The 16,241-nt window shown below is 42.0% G+C and overlaps 1 protein-coding gene across 8 annotated transcripts in view; it reads right to left on the bottom strand.

The window, feature by feature from the left end:
- Window positions 1–16,241, bottom strand: part of c6h7orf57 (chromosome 6 C7orf57 homolog) — a 73,587-nt gene that overhangs the window by 26,919 nt on the left and 30,427 nt on the right. For 7 of the 8 annotated variants that reach the window (XM_072261976.1, XM_072261980.1, XM_072261978.1 and 4 more), the window contains 2 exons: window positions 14,359–14,509; window positions 7,467–7,606 (listed from right to left, as the gene is read on the bottom strand). In XM_072261976.1, coding sequence (XP_072118077.1) covers window positions 7,467–7,606; window positions 14,359–14,509 — 291 coding nt within the window. The remainder of the gene's footprint in view (window positions 1–7,466; window positions 7,607–14,358; window positions 14,510–16,241) is intronic. The other variant, XM_072261977.1, reaches the window with a different exon arrangement.

Below are 16,241 nucleotides of genomic sequence, written 5' to 3'. Positions count from 1 at the left end.
ATAGGCCAGTTAGCCTAACCTCAGTGATTGGGAAAGTATTGGAGTCTATTAATAAGAGTGAGATTTCGGGGTACTTGGAGGCTAATGATGAAATAAGTCAAAGTCAGCATGGTTTCTGTAAAGGGAAATCTTGCCTGACAAATCTGTTCGAGTTCTTCGAGGAAGTAACAAGCAGGGTGGACAAAGGAGAGGCAGAGGATGTCATTTACTTGGATTTTCAAAAGGCCTTTGACAAGATGCCACATATGAGGCTACTTAACAAGATAAAATCCTATGGCGTTACAGGAAAGATACTAGCATGGATCGAGAAATGGCTGACAGGCAGGAGGCATGGACTGGGAATAATGGGGGCTTTCTCTGGTTGGCTGCCAGTGACTAGTGGTGTTCCTCAGGGGTCACTATTGGGGCTGCTACTTTTCACATTGTTTGTCAATGATTTGGTTCATGGAATTGATGGCTTTGTGGCAAAGTTTGCAGATGATACGAAGATAGGTAGAGAGGTAGATAGTGCTGAGGAAGCAATACAATTGCAGCAGGATTTAGACAAATTGGAAAAATGGGCAAAAAAGTAGCAGATGGAATACAGTGTTGGCAAATGTCTAATAATGCATTTTGGTAAAAGGAACAATAGTTCAAACTATTATCTAAATGGGGAGAAGGTTCAAACGTCAGAGGTACAGAGAAACTTAGGAATCCTTGTGCAAGATTCCCAGAAGGTTAATTTACAGGTTGAGTCTGTGGTAAAGAAGGCCAAAGCAATGTTGGCATTTATTTCAAAGGGAATAGAATATAAAAACAAGGAGATAATGCTGAGGCTTCATAAGACACCAGTGAGATCACACTTGGAGTAATATCAACAGTTTTGGGCCCTATATCTCAGGAAGGATTTATAGTCATAGGAGAGAGTTTGGAGGAGGTTCACAAGCCTGAATCTGGGAATGAAGGGGTTAACATATGAGGAGCATTTGGCAACTTTGGGCCTGTACTTACTGGAATTTAGAAGAATGTGGGGGCGGGGGGTGGGGGTGCGGTGGGATCTCATTGAAACCTACCGAATGTTGAAAGGACTAGACAGGGTGGACGTGGAGAATATATTTCCTGTGGCGGGGATTCCCAGAACTAGAGGGCACAGGTAAAAAATTGAGGGGTGACCTTTTAGAACAGAGGTAAGGAAGTATCCTTTTAGCCAGAGAGTAGTAAATCTGTGGAATACTCTGACACAGACTGGGGTGGTGGCTTTGTCCATGGGTATACTTAAGGCAGAAGTTGTTAGTTTCCTGATTGGTCAGGGAATCAAAGGATATGGCAAGAAGGCGTGTGTCTGGGGTTGATTGGGATCTGGGATGAAATGGTGCAGCACACTCAATGAGCTGAATGGCCTAATTCTGCTCCTCTGTCTTATGATCTTATGGCATTCATTGACACAGACAGCTGTGGAGGCCAAGTCCTTATGTTTATTTAAGGCAGAGGTTGATAGATTCTTGATTGGACAGGCCGTGAAGGGATATGGGGTAAAGGAGATTGGCCTAATTCTGCTCCTATATCTTATGGTCTTCTTAATTATAATGAATGCAATAGTTAGTCTTTTGTCCCTTTTACTAACTGTTCACTAGCCAACAACTCTCCTCTTCTTTTCTGGCAAATATCTGGAATTAAACAGGAACATTCATCACTAGTTATGGATCTCACCTCCATGCCATCAGTAGAACCTCCCACTTGCATGTGGCAATATCACTTCACTTTACTTAACATATGTGATGCTGAAATCTCAATTAGATTTGATGTCTCTAGCTTTGACTATTTTGGCACATTCCTGGTTGATTCCAATCCCTGAACACCGCTCCTAAACAGCCATCTTATCACTTCACATCATATTCTATCCTCTGTAAATGTGGAGACATCCAAAATTCCGGTAGTCTGATGTTTTATTTTCCAGATTAATACTTGATAACTAGATTTCCAAACTCAGATCTATGGCTCATAACATGATTATTCTTCCAACATCATAATGTGTGCACTGCAAGTATAACATAGAATATGTGACCATATAATATCATTCTCTTCTTTTCCTTGCAAGATAAACTATCATTTTTTTCTTTGTTGAAAACAAAAGGTATTTAAAACTTTGTTTTACTTCGATGATCTGTTATAATTCATTTTGAATATTTTTGCTACAAAAAAAATCTACTGATTTTATTAAAGCAGAAAAATAGTACGCATTCATTTTGATGACTGTAGGCATTCTGTCTATGATTGGTTGGTGCATTAACCATATAACCATATAACAATTACAGCACAGAAACAGGCCATCTCGATCCTTCTAGTCCATGCCGAACTCTTACTCTCACAATTTTTGAATTGTTGAGAATTTGCATTCTTGATACAAATTTAGTTATTTTTATTGCTGCATAAATTTCACTTATTGACTGATAATACTCACCACTGGTACTGTTGCCAATACTTCCTGTTCTATCAGCTCTGTTGCAGATCAGAGATTTGGTTTCTTCTCATCTGTTGACCATGATATGCATTCTTGGGCATCAGGTTCATTTTTGACTTAAGCCTGGTTCTACTTGTTCATAATTGAATGTTGACATGGACTGCTAGTCCTCGAGTGATGATTTAGCATGGAGGTTGTACTATTTTAGTGTTAGCCTTCTTTTATATGTACCCTTATTGTTATCCTTACTTCTTCTTGGTCTTCTGCTATTTTGTGTAATATCAATTTTATTATAAATTGTATATATAAGTAAGTAATTAAGTTGACGTAAATATTCTGATAACTGTCAGAGCCAGTTACTCTTTGTACATGTTTAATTGCAATACCTAGTATGCTCTCAAACACTTTAGCTTCCATGTCACAATTGTGGTTTTGATTCTTTTGTTTTGGTCTTTCACATTTGTAGTCCCAGCTTTTCTGTATGTTCTGACTTTCAATTAGTACTTCTTTGCCAAATGGATGAGATTGCTGCATAATCTGCAATCTGATCTGTATGCAGGATGTGGTTTTCTTCATTGTGACTTCATCTAATTATCCACATCTTTTGCACAATCGTCTTTTAGTCTGATAAAACTTTTCTTCTAGTCTGATCAAAATCAAAATTTCTGGCAAGTCTGGGCATTCTGAACCTTATTAACTTTTCTCCATCTCCTGAAATCTGTATTTACTGGTTATATTACTATGCTGTTTATTAAAAGCTTCACTTGTTTTCAGTTTCGTGCTTCAAGTTCAAGTTCAGTTTATTGCCATTCAACCATACAACATGTATACCGCCAAACTAAACAAACCTCCAGAACAAGGTGCACAACAGAGTACATGTAACTCATATACATAACACTAAGTAATATTACCACAAATAAATTAAGAAATAAGAAAGTGCATTTATGACATAAGTTAGAAAGTAAGCAGTATAACACTACTGCTACTTCATATGTGATGTGACCTGGGTGGTGGCGGGAGTTCAGTAGTCTGGGAGAAGAAGCTGTTTCCTATCCTAACAGTTCTTGTCTTAATGCTACGGTTATCTCCTGTTTGATGGTAGGGGATAAAAGAGATTGTTGGATGGATGGGCGGGATCATTGACAATGCCAAGAGCCCTTCGTGCGTAGCACTCCTGAAAAATATCTCTGATGGATGGAAGAGAAACCTCCATAACCCTCTTAGCCATCCTCACAATCTTTTGTAGGAACCTGCAGTCAGATTCCTTGCCATTCCCGAACAAGAGGGCAATGCAGCTGGTCAAGACATTATCAATGGTGCAAAAATTGGTTAGAATTGGGTGGGGGGAGGCTTCACTCGCCTCAATCTCTTCAGGAAGTGGAGATGCTGCTGTGTCACCATGGCAACCAATCAGGAGCGAAATGGAGAATCATCACCTGAGACGCAAAATAAAGATCCTGAACAAACAATTCAAAAACAGTTCACCTGACAAAAAAGAAGATGTCAAAGATCTAACCAGCAAACTGCGGGAACAGCTGCACAAGCTCAGGAGGGTGGAGCAGCTGCGAAAGTGAAGAAGGAAGAAAGAGAGAAGAGAGCGCAGTTTGTTAAAAACACATTCAGGTTTGCCTGGGCTCGTCACAGTCAGCAAAACTCTGGCACCCTAACCAGGTCAAAACAGGAGGTGGAAGAATTTCTGTGGGATTCAGGGACTAGAATTCAATCCAAAAGTCCCCTAACCAAGAATCCTAGCAACTGAAATGAATATGGCAGAGCCCATGTGACATGAGGTCCAGGATATCATCAAGAAAAGAAAGTCATCTGCTGTCCCAGGACCAAGTGGTGTTCCCTACAAGGTTTATAAGAAATGCCCAAAACTCCTCCAGAGATTGTGGAAGATAATGAGGAAGGTTTGGACCAAAGGCTCTTTCCCACCATGCTGGAAAAGGCTGAAAGATCTTGGGAATCTCCCAAGGAAGAAGATTCCTCCACAATCACCCAGTTTAGGGTGGAGTGCAAGATATTCTTGGTCCTTGTGAGAAGGCTGACATCTTACTTAGTGGAGAACCACTATATCAACACATCCATCCAGAAAGGTGGCATCCTGGGTTTTACTGGGTGCTGTGAACACACCTCAATAATCAGCCAATTCATCTGCGAGGCCAGGCAGAAGAATGGCGATCATCTGGTTAGACCTAGCCAATGCCTATGGATCAATTCCACCCGTCCTGGACCACTACCAGATCACCAGCTACCTAGGAGAATTCAAGCAAGGCTTCAATCTTGCCCACATTACAACCAGGTGGCAAGACCTCCAAAAAGGGATTCCAACCAGCTGTACCATTTCCCCCATCTTGTTTGTCATGGGTATGAACCTCCTCATATCAGCAGCAGCAGACGTAACCTGAGGGCCAGCGTTGGAGCCCAACTTCCGACAACATGCAATACGGAGGTTCATGGATGACATCACAGTAACCACTGTAACCCATGTCCAAGCAAGATGGGTATTGGAAACCCTGGACAACATAGTTACCTGGGCTAAGATGACCTTCAAGCCCAGGAGTCCAAATGCATGGTGATCAAAAAGGGAAAGGTTACTAGCAAGTTCAGTCTTCAAGTACAGGGGAAAGTCATTCCATCTATAGAGGACAACACAGTAAAGTGTCTTGGAAAGTAGTTTAATGCAGCAATGATGGACAGCACCAACATCACCAACACTGTAAAGCAGACTGAAGAGTGGCTGAAGAAGATTCACAGAACTAGACTCCCTGGTAAACTTAAGACATAGCTGTACCAACATGGTCTTCTATCAAGACTGCTCTGGCTTTTCACAGTGTACAAGTTCCCCATGGCCACTGTAGAAGGATTGAGAGGAAGGTCAACAAGCATCTGCGAAGGTGGCTGAGGATCTCCCCAAGTTTGTCTTCAGTGGGGCTCTACACAAGATCAGGCCAGCTACAGCTCCCATTGTCATCGATAGTGGAGGAGTTCAAGGTGGCAAAGTATAGAGTTGTGTTAACACTGAGGGGCTCTGGCCATTAAGCCAAGCAGGAGTCACAGCAAGATTGGGCCAAAAGTGGGCTTCCAGCTTGGTCAGAGACCAGGCAGTGAGCTCCCTGCAATTGAGAGACATCATTGGCAACCCATGCCTGGAACGGCAAAGTCTTGGCTCTGTACACTTCCAACGATGGGGGAGTACAAATGCAAGAGATAGGCATGACCTTGTCCAGGCAGTGGTATGGAACCATGAGGATGAAAGGCACTTATCAAAGGCAGTGGAGGCAGTGGAGTTGAGGTCACAGGGTGCCTGGATGAAATGGGATATTCCCAAGCACAAGATCACTTGGGCAGAGCTTTGGAGATTGGAGCCCTTCCGCATTCCTAACATCTCCCTACATCTACACAGATGTGCATGTGAGGGCTGAGATAGAACCCTAACTACAAGCTTTGTGGTCGGCAGGGTTCACTGACACACATACTGTCAGGATGCAAAACAGCTTTAACACAAGGATGATATAGGTGGCGCCATGACAAGGTCCTGCTGACACACTGGAGTGGGAGATGTGTAAAAAGAGACCATCTGGCAGAGAGACAAACAGGGCAGTCTCTTTCATCAAGGAGAGGGCCATGCCAGTCATATCAGAGGGGTCTAAATGTGGTGCAAACTGCCAAATCATGGGAGATGAGGGCCAATGTGGGGAGGAAGCTACAGTTCCCGGAGGTGATGCAAACCACACTTCGACCAGACTTCATACTGTGATCTACCAAAGACAAGAAAATCATCCTGGTGGACCTCACAGTACCGTGGGAGAAGGATGCGAGGAGGCTCACGAGAGGAAGGCCCTGAAGTACCAGTCCTTGGTCCAGGAGTGCAGATGTAGAGATTGCTGTAGAGGGTTCCCGGCAAGGTTGGCATAGAGGTTGCTGTCTGTGTTGGGCCTTGATGAACTAATCAGCTTGCAGGATGGGAGAGAAAGCAGAAAGAGCCTCTTGCTGGATATGGAGCAGGCGAGCCGATGGGTAGTGACTTAGTCACCACTGCTGATCTGCCAAATGGAGAGTGTAGTGGTTAAGAGTCGAAACACTCTCTGAAGGTTGGGCACCACCTGGCACCATCTGCTCCTGGCCAAAGTTTATGGTTACCTTATCAGGTAACTGAAGAGAGCACTCCGGTGTATGATGCAAGTATTACAATGTTTCTGTGATACATAGGAGCATTTCTGTTATATTAAAAATATATAAAGGAAAGGTCTCGTAATGATGGTGAGTTGTAGATATTTAAGAACAATAGTGTTATTTAAATCTTTTGACCCTTCCAAGCAAATTTCCTGTATTCTAGTAATTATTCAAATCAGGAGGATAATTTATTGCTAACTGGGCTCTAAGCTTATATCATACAAGTTATTTGTTTATTTTTTTGCCAGAGTTATAAACTTATTGAAATGCTATGGGTGGTATATAAGGAAAATGCTAATTCTGATACAACTGATATCATGAAGAGTAAATTACTATTGGTGATATCAATGGAAAATGCATTTAAAATATGCTTACTTGATGTAGAAACTTGTTTTGCTGAGTTTCCCATTCTCTAGCCCAAAGCAAAATTCTGTCATTAACAGCGATTTCCTTTATCTCCTTTGCTGATTTCAGAGGAGGATAGGATTCTTGTAGGATAATATTGTCGTATTGTCTTTTCAGACATCTGATAGTGTTATGAAACAGGTATATAGTGCATCACAGTACTAAATTCCAGCTAAGGTTTTTGGAGGTTTACCTGTGTTCGATACATATCTTTGGAAGTACAAAGTGTATTTGGCCTCTTAAAATTCAATACAACATTTCATATAGAAGGAGTCTCACATATTTCCTCCAAACTTGAACATGTAAAGGAGCTCCAGATTTCACCAAAATGCTGCCATTGATCTGAGCCTAGATTTTTCCAGGAAGAAGGAGGTAATATCCATTTTTTAAAAATTATACTTCTTATTTGGTATCTTTCTATTCAGTAATAATTTGTAGCATTTACCTTGTTCGGTTGACCGGCATAGCAAGATGCACCATTTGCTGATTTGTTTCAGTATCTAATGTCATGGCCCCCATCTGAAGCTGGGCTGGTGTATTTCTCTCCTGCTGCCTTCTAATGCCAACTTCAGGAGACCCTGACTGCTGAAAATGTTATACCAGAGAAAAATTTCATAAGAAGTTTTGGAATTGATTTTAATATTCTCATTATATAGGGATCTATAGATGTTAACAACTCTTTCAGATTAAAAATAGCCTATCTCATCTTTAAAACTTAATCTACTGTATCTTTAGTTTTTACTCTTTCTTTTCCATGTATTATTTTCACTGAAGTGGTTGGGCAGGAGACTGTAGTCTTATGTGGATGAAGCTAACCAGCCAATGACGTCTGCTAGAAGACGGACAATATCCCAAAATAACCGACTTTCATCCACGACCTGTGTGAAGTGTTTAAACTATTTTGAAAAATCAATAGGAGCATGGAAAGTAAGTGCTTGCTTTAAATTCCTTTCCTGAAACAGGTTCTCTATTTCACCTGAATTGTTAAAAATAAAGTGTAGTTAGTTTGAAAACTAAATGCAGATAAAACAATTAACTACTTGCAGGGAATTACTGTGATACTACAGTGAACTTTAGTGATACTAGAGTTATAGTTGAAATTATAACAATCACAGAGGCATCCCAGGTTAATGATGGTTCATAAGATCAAAAAACTTTATACTCTGGAAATCTGCAAAAAAAAACACAGATTGTGGTTGTATTAAAGAGTGCTGTCTTGAAGGTACTTTAAGGCTTGATGACCTTACGAAGGCCTTCGACCTTGTGAGCAGAGACAGCCTGTTCAAAATCCTCGCCAGGATTGGTTGTCCCCGGAGGCTCCTCAGGATAGTTCAGTCATTCCACACAGACATGAAGGGCGTTGTTCAGTTCGATGGCTCTTCTTCGGAGGCCTTCAACAGCTGCAGCGGTGTGAAGCAGGGCTGTGTGCTTGCCCCCACCCTGTTTGGCATCTTCTTCGCACTCATGCTGAAGTATGCCTTTGGAACACCAACTGATGGTGTCTACCTCCATACCAGATCGGACGGGAGGCTGTTCAGTCTGTCCCGGCTGAGGGCGAAAACCAAGGTTCGTGAAGTACTCATCAGGGACATGTTGTTAGCAGATGACGCGGCACTGGCAACACACTCTGAAGAGCAACTGCAACGCCTCATGGACAGCTTCTCAAGAGCCTGCCAGGACTTCAGCTTGACCGTCAGCCTGAAAAGACCAACGTGTTGGGCCAAGGCATTAAGCACCCCCTGCCATTACCATCAACAACTACGAGCTGGAGGTAGTTCATGAGTTTACATACCTTGGCTCCACCATCACGGACAGCCTCTCCCTAGACCCCGAGATCAACAGACGGATCAGACGAGCAGCCTCAACATTCGCCAGGCTGACAAAGAGAGTCTGAGAGAACTGAAAGCTGATGACGCACACCAAAGTTGCAGCCTACAGGGCCTGCGTCCTCAGCACACTGCTTTACAGCAGTGAGATCTGGAGCCTCTACTACAGACAACAGTGGCGTCTCAACGCCTTCCACCTTCGCAGCCTGAGACGCATCCTGGACATCATGTGGACTGACCGAGTCACCAACAATGAGGTCTTGGCCTGTGCCCAGATACCCAGCCTCTTCACCCTGCTCCAACAATGCCGTCTCCGCTGGCTGGGCCACGTACACCGCATGTCAGACGGGAGAATCCTGAAAGACCTGCTGTACGGGGAACTGGCCTCCGGCAAGAGAGCACAAGGGCGGCCCCATCCCCACCTTCATTTCAAAGACGTTTGCAAGAGAGACATGAAGTCACTGAAAATGAACGTCGAGAGATGGGAAGACATCGCAAGCGATCACTCTCACTGGAGGCTGGAACTACGCATTGGTCTAAAAAGAGAAGAGAAGCTGAGGCTTGCTGCTGAAGAAAAGCGCACTCGTCGGAAAAACAGCACTGACAACACTGGAGGACAGCGCCTTCAAGTCCAGTTGCTGCAGCCAAGACTGTCACTCCCGTGTGGGCCTCTACAGCCACAACAGACGCTGCTCTAACACAGACTGAAGCAAGATTTTCCAGGCGCAGATCCATGGTCTCGTGAGACTAACGGATGCCACCACAACCACCACAATTTCAAGTCTGAGAAACAACAATCTACCATTTAAAAGAAGTATCAACTGAGAGCAAAACAACTTTAACTGTTTCCTTTTGCGCTCCTCCTTTAAGTTTTCATATTTTTATGTAGTTATAAATTCAATTTTGACTGTCCTTTGCAGATCAGGAGTGGGAGGCCATCACCTTACTCATCGGACATTCAGTCACTGGGCAACTATATTAACTAAAAGACATAGGAGCAGAATTAGGTCATTTGGCCCATCAACTCTGCTACACCATTCCATTATGGCTGATTTATTATCCCTCTCACTCCAATCTCCTGACTTCATTCCATAGTCTTTGATGCCCTGACTAATCAACCTCCAATTTAAATATACCCAATGAGTTGTCCTCCCACAGCTGTCTTTGACAATGCATTCCACATATTCACTACCCTATGGCTAAAGAAATTCCTCTGCAACTCTGTTCAAAATGAATATCCCTCTATTCTGAGGGTGTGCTCTCTGGCACTAGATTTCCCCACTATAGGAAACATCATCTCCACATCCACTCTTCCTAGGCCTTTCAATATTCGATAGGTTTCAGTGAGACCCGCCCCCCGCCTTTACTCTTCTAAACTCTAGTGAGTACAGTCCCAGAGCTATCAAATGCTCCTCATACATTAACTCTTTCATTCCCAGGATCACTCTCATGAACCTCCTCTGGACTCTCTCCAATGACAACACATCATTACTTAGATAATGGGCACAAAACTGCTCAGAGTACTCCAATGCCTTACAAGCTTCAGCATTATATTCTTGCTTTTATCTTCTAGCCCTCTTGAAACGAATGCTTACATTACATTTGCCTTCCTTACCACTGACTTATCCTTTAAGTTAACCTTAAGGGAATGTTGTACAAGGAATCCAAAATCCCTTTGCACCTCTAATTTCTTAATTTTCTGTTTAGAAAATAGTCTATGCCTTTACTCCCTCTACCACAGTGCATGATTATAGACTTCCCTACACTGAATTCCATCTGTCACTTCTTTTCCCATTTTCCTAATCGATCTAAGTCCTTCTACGTACTCCCTGCTTCCTCAGCACTCCCTGCCCCTCCACCTATCTTTGTATCATCTGCATACTTAGCTACAAAGGCATCAATTCTGTTATCCAAATCATTGGCATATAAATTGAAAAGAAATGGTTCCAACACCGACTCCTGCGGAACATCACTGGTCACTGGCAACCAAGCAGAAATGGCCCCATTTATTTCTACTCTTTGCCTCCTGGCAATCAGCAAATCTTCTATCCATGCTACAATCTTTCCTGTAATATCATGGGATCTTATCTTGTTCAGCAGTCTCATGTGTTGTCATAGGCCTTCTAAAAATCCAAGTATAAACATCCACTGACTCTCCTTCGTCTATCCTGCCTGTTATTTGTTGGGCAAGATTTCCCCTGAAGGAAAACATGTAGATTTTGACCTATTTTATCATGTGCCTCCAAGTATTCAAAAACTTCATCTTTAATAATTGACTCCAACATCTTCCCAACCACTGAAGTCAGGCTAACTGGTCTATAATTTCTTTCTTCTGCCTCCCTCCTTTATTAAAGAGTGGAGTGACATTTGCAATTTTCTAGTCCTCTGGAACCATTCCAGAATCTAGTGATTTTTGAAAGACCATTACTTTGGTCCAGGTGACTTATCTACCTTCAGATCTTTCAGCTTCCCAAGTGCCTTCTTTGCAATAGCAACAACTGTCATAATATTGCCCTTTTTACATGCCTTTTCTATCTCCCATTGTAATTTATACCCCACATTCTGGCTACTATTTGAGCCTTGCATATAATACCCATCAGGGTCTTTTTACTCTTGCAGTTTCTTAACTCTATTCACAAGGATTCTTCAACTTCCAATCCTATGTCACTACTTTCTAAGGATTTGATTTCATATTTTACCAATAGACACACCCTATACCCTCTCCTACCTCCCTGTCCTTTCAATAAAATGTGTGTCCTTGGATGTTAAGCTCCTAACTATGAGCTTCTTCCAGCCGCAACTCAGTGATGCCCACAATGTCATACATGACAATCTCTAACTGTGCTACAAGATCATCTACTTTATTCTGTATACTACATGCATTCAAATATAACACCTTCAGCCAGGGATTCATCACCCTTTCCAATATTGCTTCCATGCTACATCTCCAACTGACTGCAATTTTGCCCTGTCAAATTAGTTTAAACCAAGCACCCCCCCCCCCCCCCCGCCAATAGCTCTAGCATACCTGTCCAGAAGGATAATGGTCCCTTTAGGATTCAGGTGTAACCTGTCCTTTTTTGTACAGGTCATACCTTTCCCAGAAGAGATATCGATGATCCAGAACCTGAAACCCTGCTTCCTGCATCAATTCGTCAGCCACACATTCATCTGCCAAATCATCCTGTTCTTACCCTCGGGTAGCAATACAGAGATTACTGCCCTGGAGGTTCTGCATTTCAGCTTTCTACTTAACTTCCTATATTCTCTCTTTAGGATCTCCTCATTTTTCTTACCTTTGCACCAATATGTACCATGACTTTTGGCTGCTCTCTATCCCACTTTAGAATGCTGTGGAGCCGATCCCAGGCATCCCTGATCTTGGCACCTGGGACACAACATACTATCTGAATGTCTCTTTCATGTCCACAGAATCTCCTGTCTGCTCCTCTAACAATGGAATCCCCTATCACTACTGCACGTCACTTCTTCACCCTCCCCTTCTGAGCCCTAGAGCCAGACTCAGTGCCAGAGACCTGACCGTGACTTTACTCTGCTAGTTCAACTCCCCAACAATGTCCAAAGCAGTATACCTGCTGTTGAGAGGAAAGGCCACAGGGGTACACTGCATTGGCTGCCTATCCCCTTTGCCCTTCCTGATGGTCACCCAGTTACCTGTGTCCTGCATTCTGGGTGTAATTACCTCCCTGTATACATTGGGAATGCAATGGGAATAGCATTCTTTTTGCTCTTGGACATAACTATGAAAATGGCCTGGTGTTATCCCTCAAGATAAAGCATCATTAACCATGAATTGAAAATTACTTAAAAGTCATTTACAATTTATTCCCATTTTCAAAGCTAGTAAAAATTTCTGAGCCTCAAAATTTTTGGTTCTTAGTGAAACATTGAGATCATTGCCAGTTGATGCAAGGAAGAGTGGTATTGTAATATTTTAAGAAATTCTGCATTTATAAGACCATAAGATATAGGAGCAGAAGTTGGCCATTTGGCCCATTGAGTCTGCTCCGCCATTCAATCATGGGCTGATCCAACTCTTCCAGTCATCCCCACTCCTCTCCCTTCTCTCCATACCCTTTGATGTCCTGGCTAATCAAGAACCTATCTATCTCTGCCTTAAATACACCCAATGACTTGGCTTCCACAGCCACTCTTGGCAATAAATTCCACAGATTTACCACCATCTGGCTAAAGTAATTTCTCCACATCTCTGTTCTAAATGGACGTCCTTCAATCCTGAAGTCTTTCCCTCTTGTCCTAGACTCCCTTATCATGGGAAATAACTTTGCCATGGTTATTTCCCATGGTAGGGGAGTCTAGGACAAGAGGTTCAGATATCCATTCTGTGCAGCTAACATGGGGTGCCATCTCTTGTCTCTCTTTGTTATACTCCTTTTTCTTAAATGCTTCATGGGCTTGTGTGCCACTCATATCCAAGACCATGATGATTTTCTCTGTACTATTCTATGTTTAGTACATGTACTATCTGAACTCGCTGCCTGCATGTTGTTTGTACAGAATTAATTATGTGGCAGATGAATTAGGTGGTAATAATAATTGAAAATTTGACTGTCTCTCCCAGAAGTGGACAAATTTCTCCAGGAAGGTTATGTTGTGATTGGGTGATCGGCTCTATTGGGCTCCGGCCATATTGGAAGTGCAGCCTTTCAGGTGGGATATTAAACTGGGGATTCATGTGTCAAGTGGATATAATAGATCAATACTATGTTTCAAGAAGGAGCAGCAGAGTTCTAGTAAACATTACTTTCTTAAACAACACCTCCGTGAGAGATAATCTCAGTATTTATGTGAGATGCTGTGTCCTCAATTGGCAGTTGTGGCTTCTTGCTTTTCCACAGTCATTACAATTGAAGAGAACTTAATTAGCTATGAAACATTTTGCCCTGGTTATATGAGAAATACAAAATAAATCCAGCATCTTTCTTTTCTATTCATATATAGCAACTTTTAATAGTCATAACTTCAGTCATAAATTCATTGGAGCAAGTGACAATAAAACTGCTGGTGAGAACCATTATGAAGGTAGACATGGGATAAAGAAGGTCCAACCCCTCAAAAGACCTGAATAAACATCACCATTAGATTCCAAAATTAAAGAAAGACATGAATGTCCCCTTCATCTGATAGTTCAATTATAATGGCTTCACCTACTCATCTCATGGTTAAAATTAAAATCTTAGGAACAGCTCCATTTCTGAATGAAAACACTGCTCGTTCCAGGTCTGTCTACTCAATATCTGCTCAAAAGTGTAGGTTGGAATGCCATTGATGAGAGAATGTCATGATAAACCTCTGCCACTGAAAGAATCCTTCCATCATTCATCATTGTTTTAGCATTAGAAGAAAAACTATATCAGATGAGCCCAAATGATTTGTTTGACAAACTCCCCAAAATTAAAAGTTCTAAGTAAGTATCACATTCACAATTACATTTATGTGTTTCAGCATAATTACAATTTGCAATATTACCTGAATGCTTCTTGACTCTTCCTGATTTTCTTCCTTCTCATGTAACTGTCGTTCAGCTGCCTCAATTGGTGAAAGGTTGCAGTTTCTGCCCTCTGATTCATCTAGGATTGAGCCCTGAGACATAGAATCTGAAAATTTCTTCTGGATTAACCTGTAAGGAGAACGTGTATTTTGTATTGTCAGCACAGTGCCATGTCAAGTAGAGCTGCTGCTTTAGCTTGGGTTCAATCTAGATCTCTAATTGCTATGTGCATGGAGTTTACACATCCAGCACATGACTACATGTGTTTGCCCCAGATGCTCCAGTTTCTTCATACATTCTAAATCTGTGCTGGTTGGTAAGTTAATTAGTAGTTGTAATTTGTCCCTAGTGGAGTTGGGTGATGAGAGAGTTAATGAGCTTGTGAGAGGGAATAGATTACAGAGAAATAGGTAGGGAAATAATTTAGCTGGGGTAATTCTGAGAGCCATTGTGTTGAATGGGTTTTTATCTTGTAAGGGCAGTATGAGAAATATTGGGAATGCTTTGAATAATATTTCATAGCCAAATAGTACATCTGATGGCAGAATCTAATGTTGAAAACAGTAACCAGGTTCCCACTAGCAAGTGCAACACCCTGGGAAAGGTTTCACTGCTAATGTAATGGTCTTTCTGTAGAAGCACTGCTAATGTAATATAGCAGCAGTGTTTGGGCTATGGCGACAGATAATGGGGGCTTTGGAATGTGTGCCATCCAATGAAGAGAGTGTGTTTTTCTTGTTGTGTGCCTGAGACTGAGGTGATCTGGGTCTTTTGTTTGGCGGAAGATGGAGAGAAAAGATGCCAGAACAGAGAGGTCATAGACACCAGAAAGGAGTGGACTTGAAGTGGGGCTGAGAGTCGACGAAGCCTGGGGAAATTGATGGAGGATCAGCAGAAGGGAAACCATGAGCTCCAACTTGTGCACATTAGACTGTTTCATTAAAATGCCCTTTTCTTTTTGTTTTACTTTACTAACCCTTTAGTCAAATTAAGAATTATGAGGCTAAATCGTTTAATTGCATATGGTGTACCGTCTGTTATTTTGTGGTACTGATTTGTAACAGGGTAACAAATCACACAGCATCCACACAAACAGGAGGTTTTGCACCTCAATCTCACACGTTTGGAGCCAGAGATTGTCTCCCTAAGATTTATGCAGCTGACAGAACCTGAGGGTTACAAAAGTAACCTGAAGAAAGTTGATACCTTTCTGAAAATATTAGAAAATGTCCATAGTTTACCCTTACAAAATGGTATGTGCAGAAGATGAAATATGCTGCTTCTGTCCTTCAGTTTCAATCGCTGAATTTCTTTCCAAAACATCTGTGCTCTGGTTGCCAGTTAACATTTCTTACAGGGCTCAAAAATGCTCTAAAATGTAATGTGAGATTGTCAAGTTTGTGGTCCAGCTGGATACTCAGATGACAAGATTACAATAGGTAGACTTTGCAGGATGGGAAAGTCCCTCCGCCTATCTTAACTGGCCAGTTTCCAAGCAATGTATTGTGTTAAGTCTTTAGGTACTTTGACAACCCACTAAAAATATAAAAATAACCTAAATGCTATGTTATTATGGCTTTCAAGGGAATCATAACAGTTGGACTAAATAAGAAGCCTATCATTTCTATCACATCTGTAGATTTGCAAGATCTTTTAGAAACATAGAAACATAGAAAATAGGTGCAGGGTAGGCCATTCGGCCCTTCGAGCCTGCACCACCATTCAGTATGATCATGGCTGATCATCCAACTCAGAACCCTGTACCAGTCTTCCCTCCATACCCCCTGATCCCTTTAGCCACAAGGGCCATATCTAACTCCCTCTTAAATATAGCCAATGAACTGGCCTCAACTGTTTCCTG

Source organism: Mobula birostris, chromosome 6 (genome assembly GCF_030028105.1).
Source record: "Mobula birostris isolate sMobBir1 chromosome 6, sMobBir1.hap1, whole genome shotgun sequence".
Taxonomy (NCBI): domain Eukaryota; kingdom Metazoa; phylum Chordata; class Chondrichthyes; order Myliobatiformes; family Myliobatidae; genus Mobula; species Mobula birostris.
The sequence above is the reverse complement of the archived record's forward strand: the minus strand, read 5'-3'. Positions and strand labels throughout refer to the sequence as shown.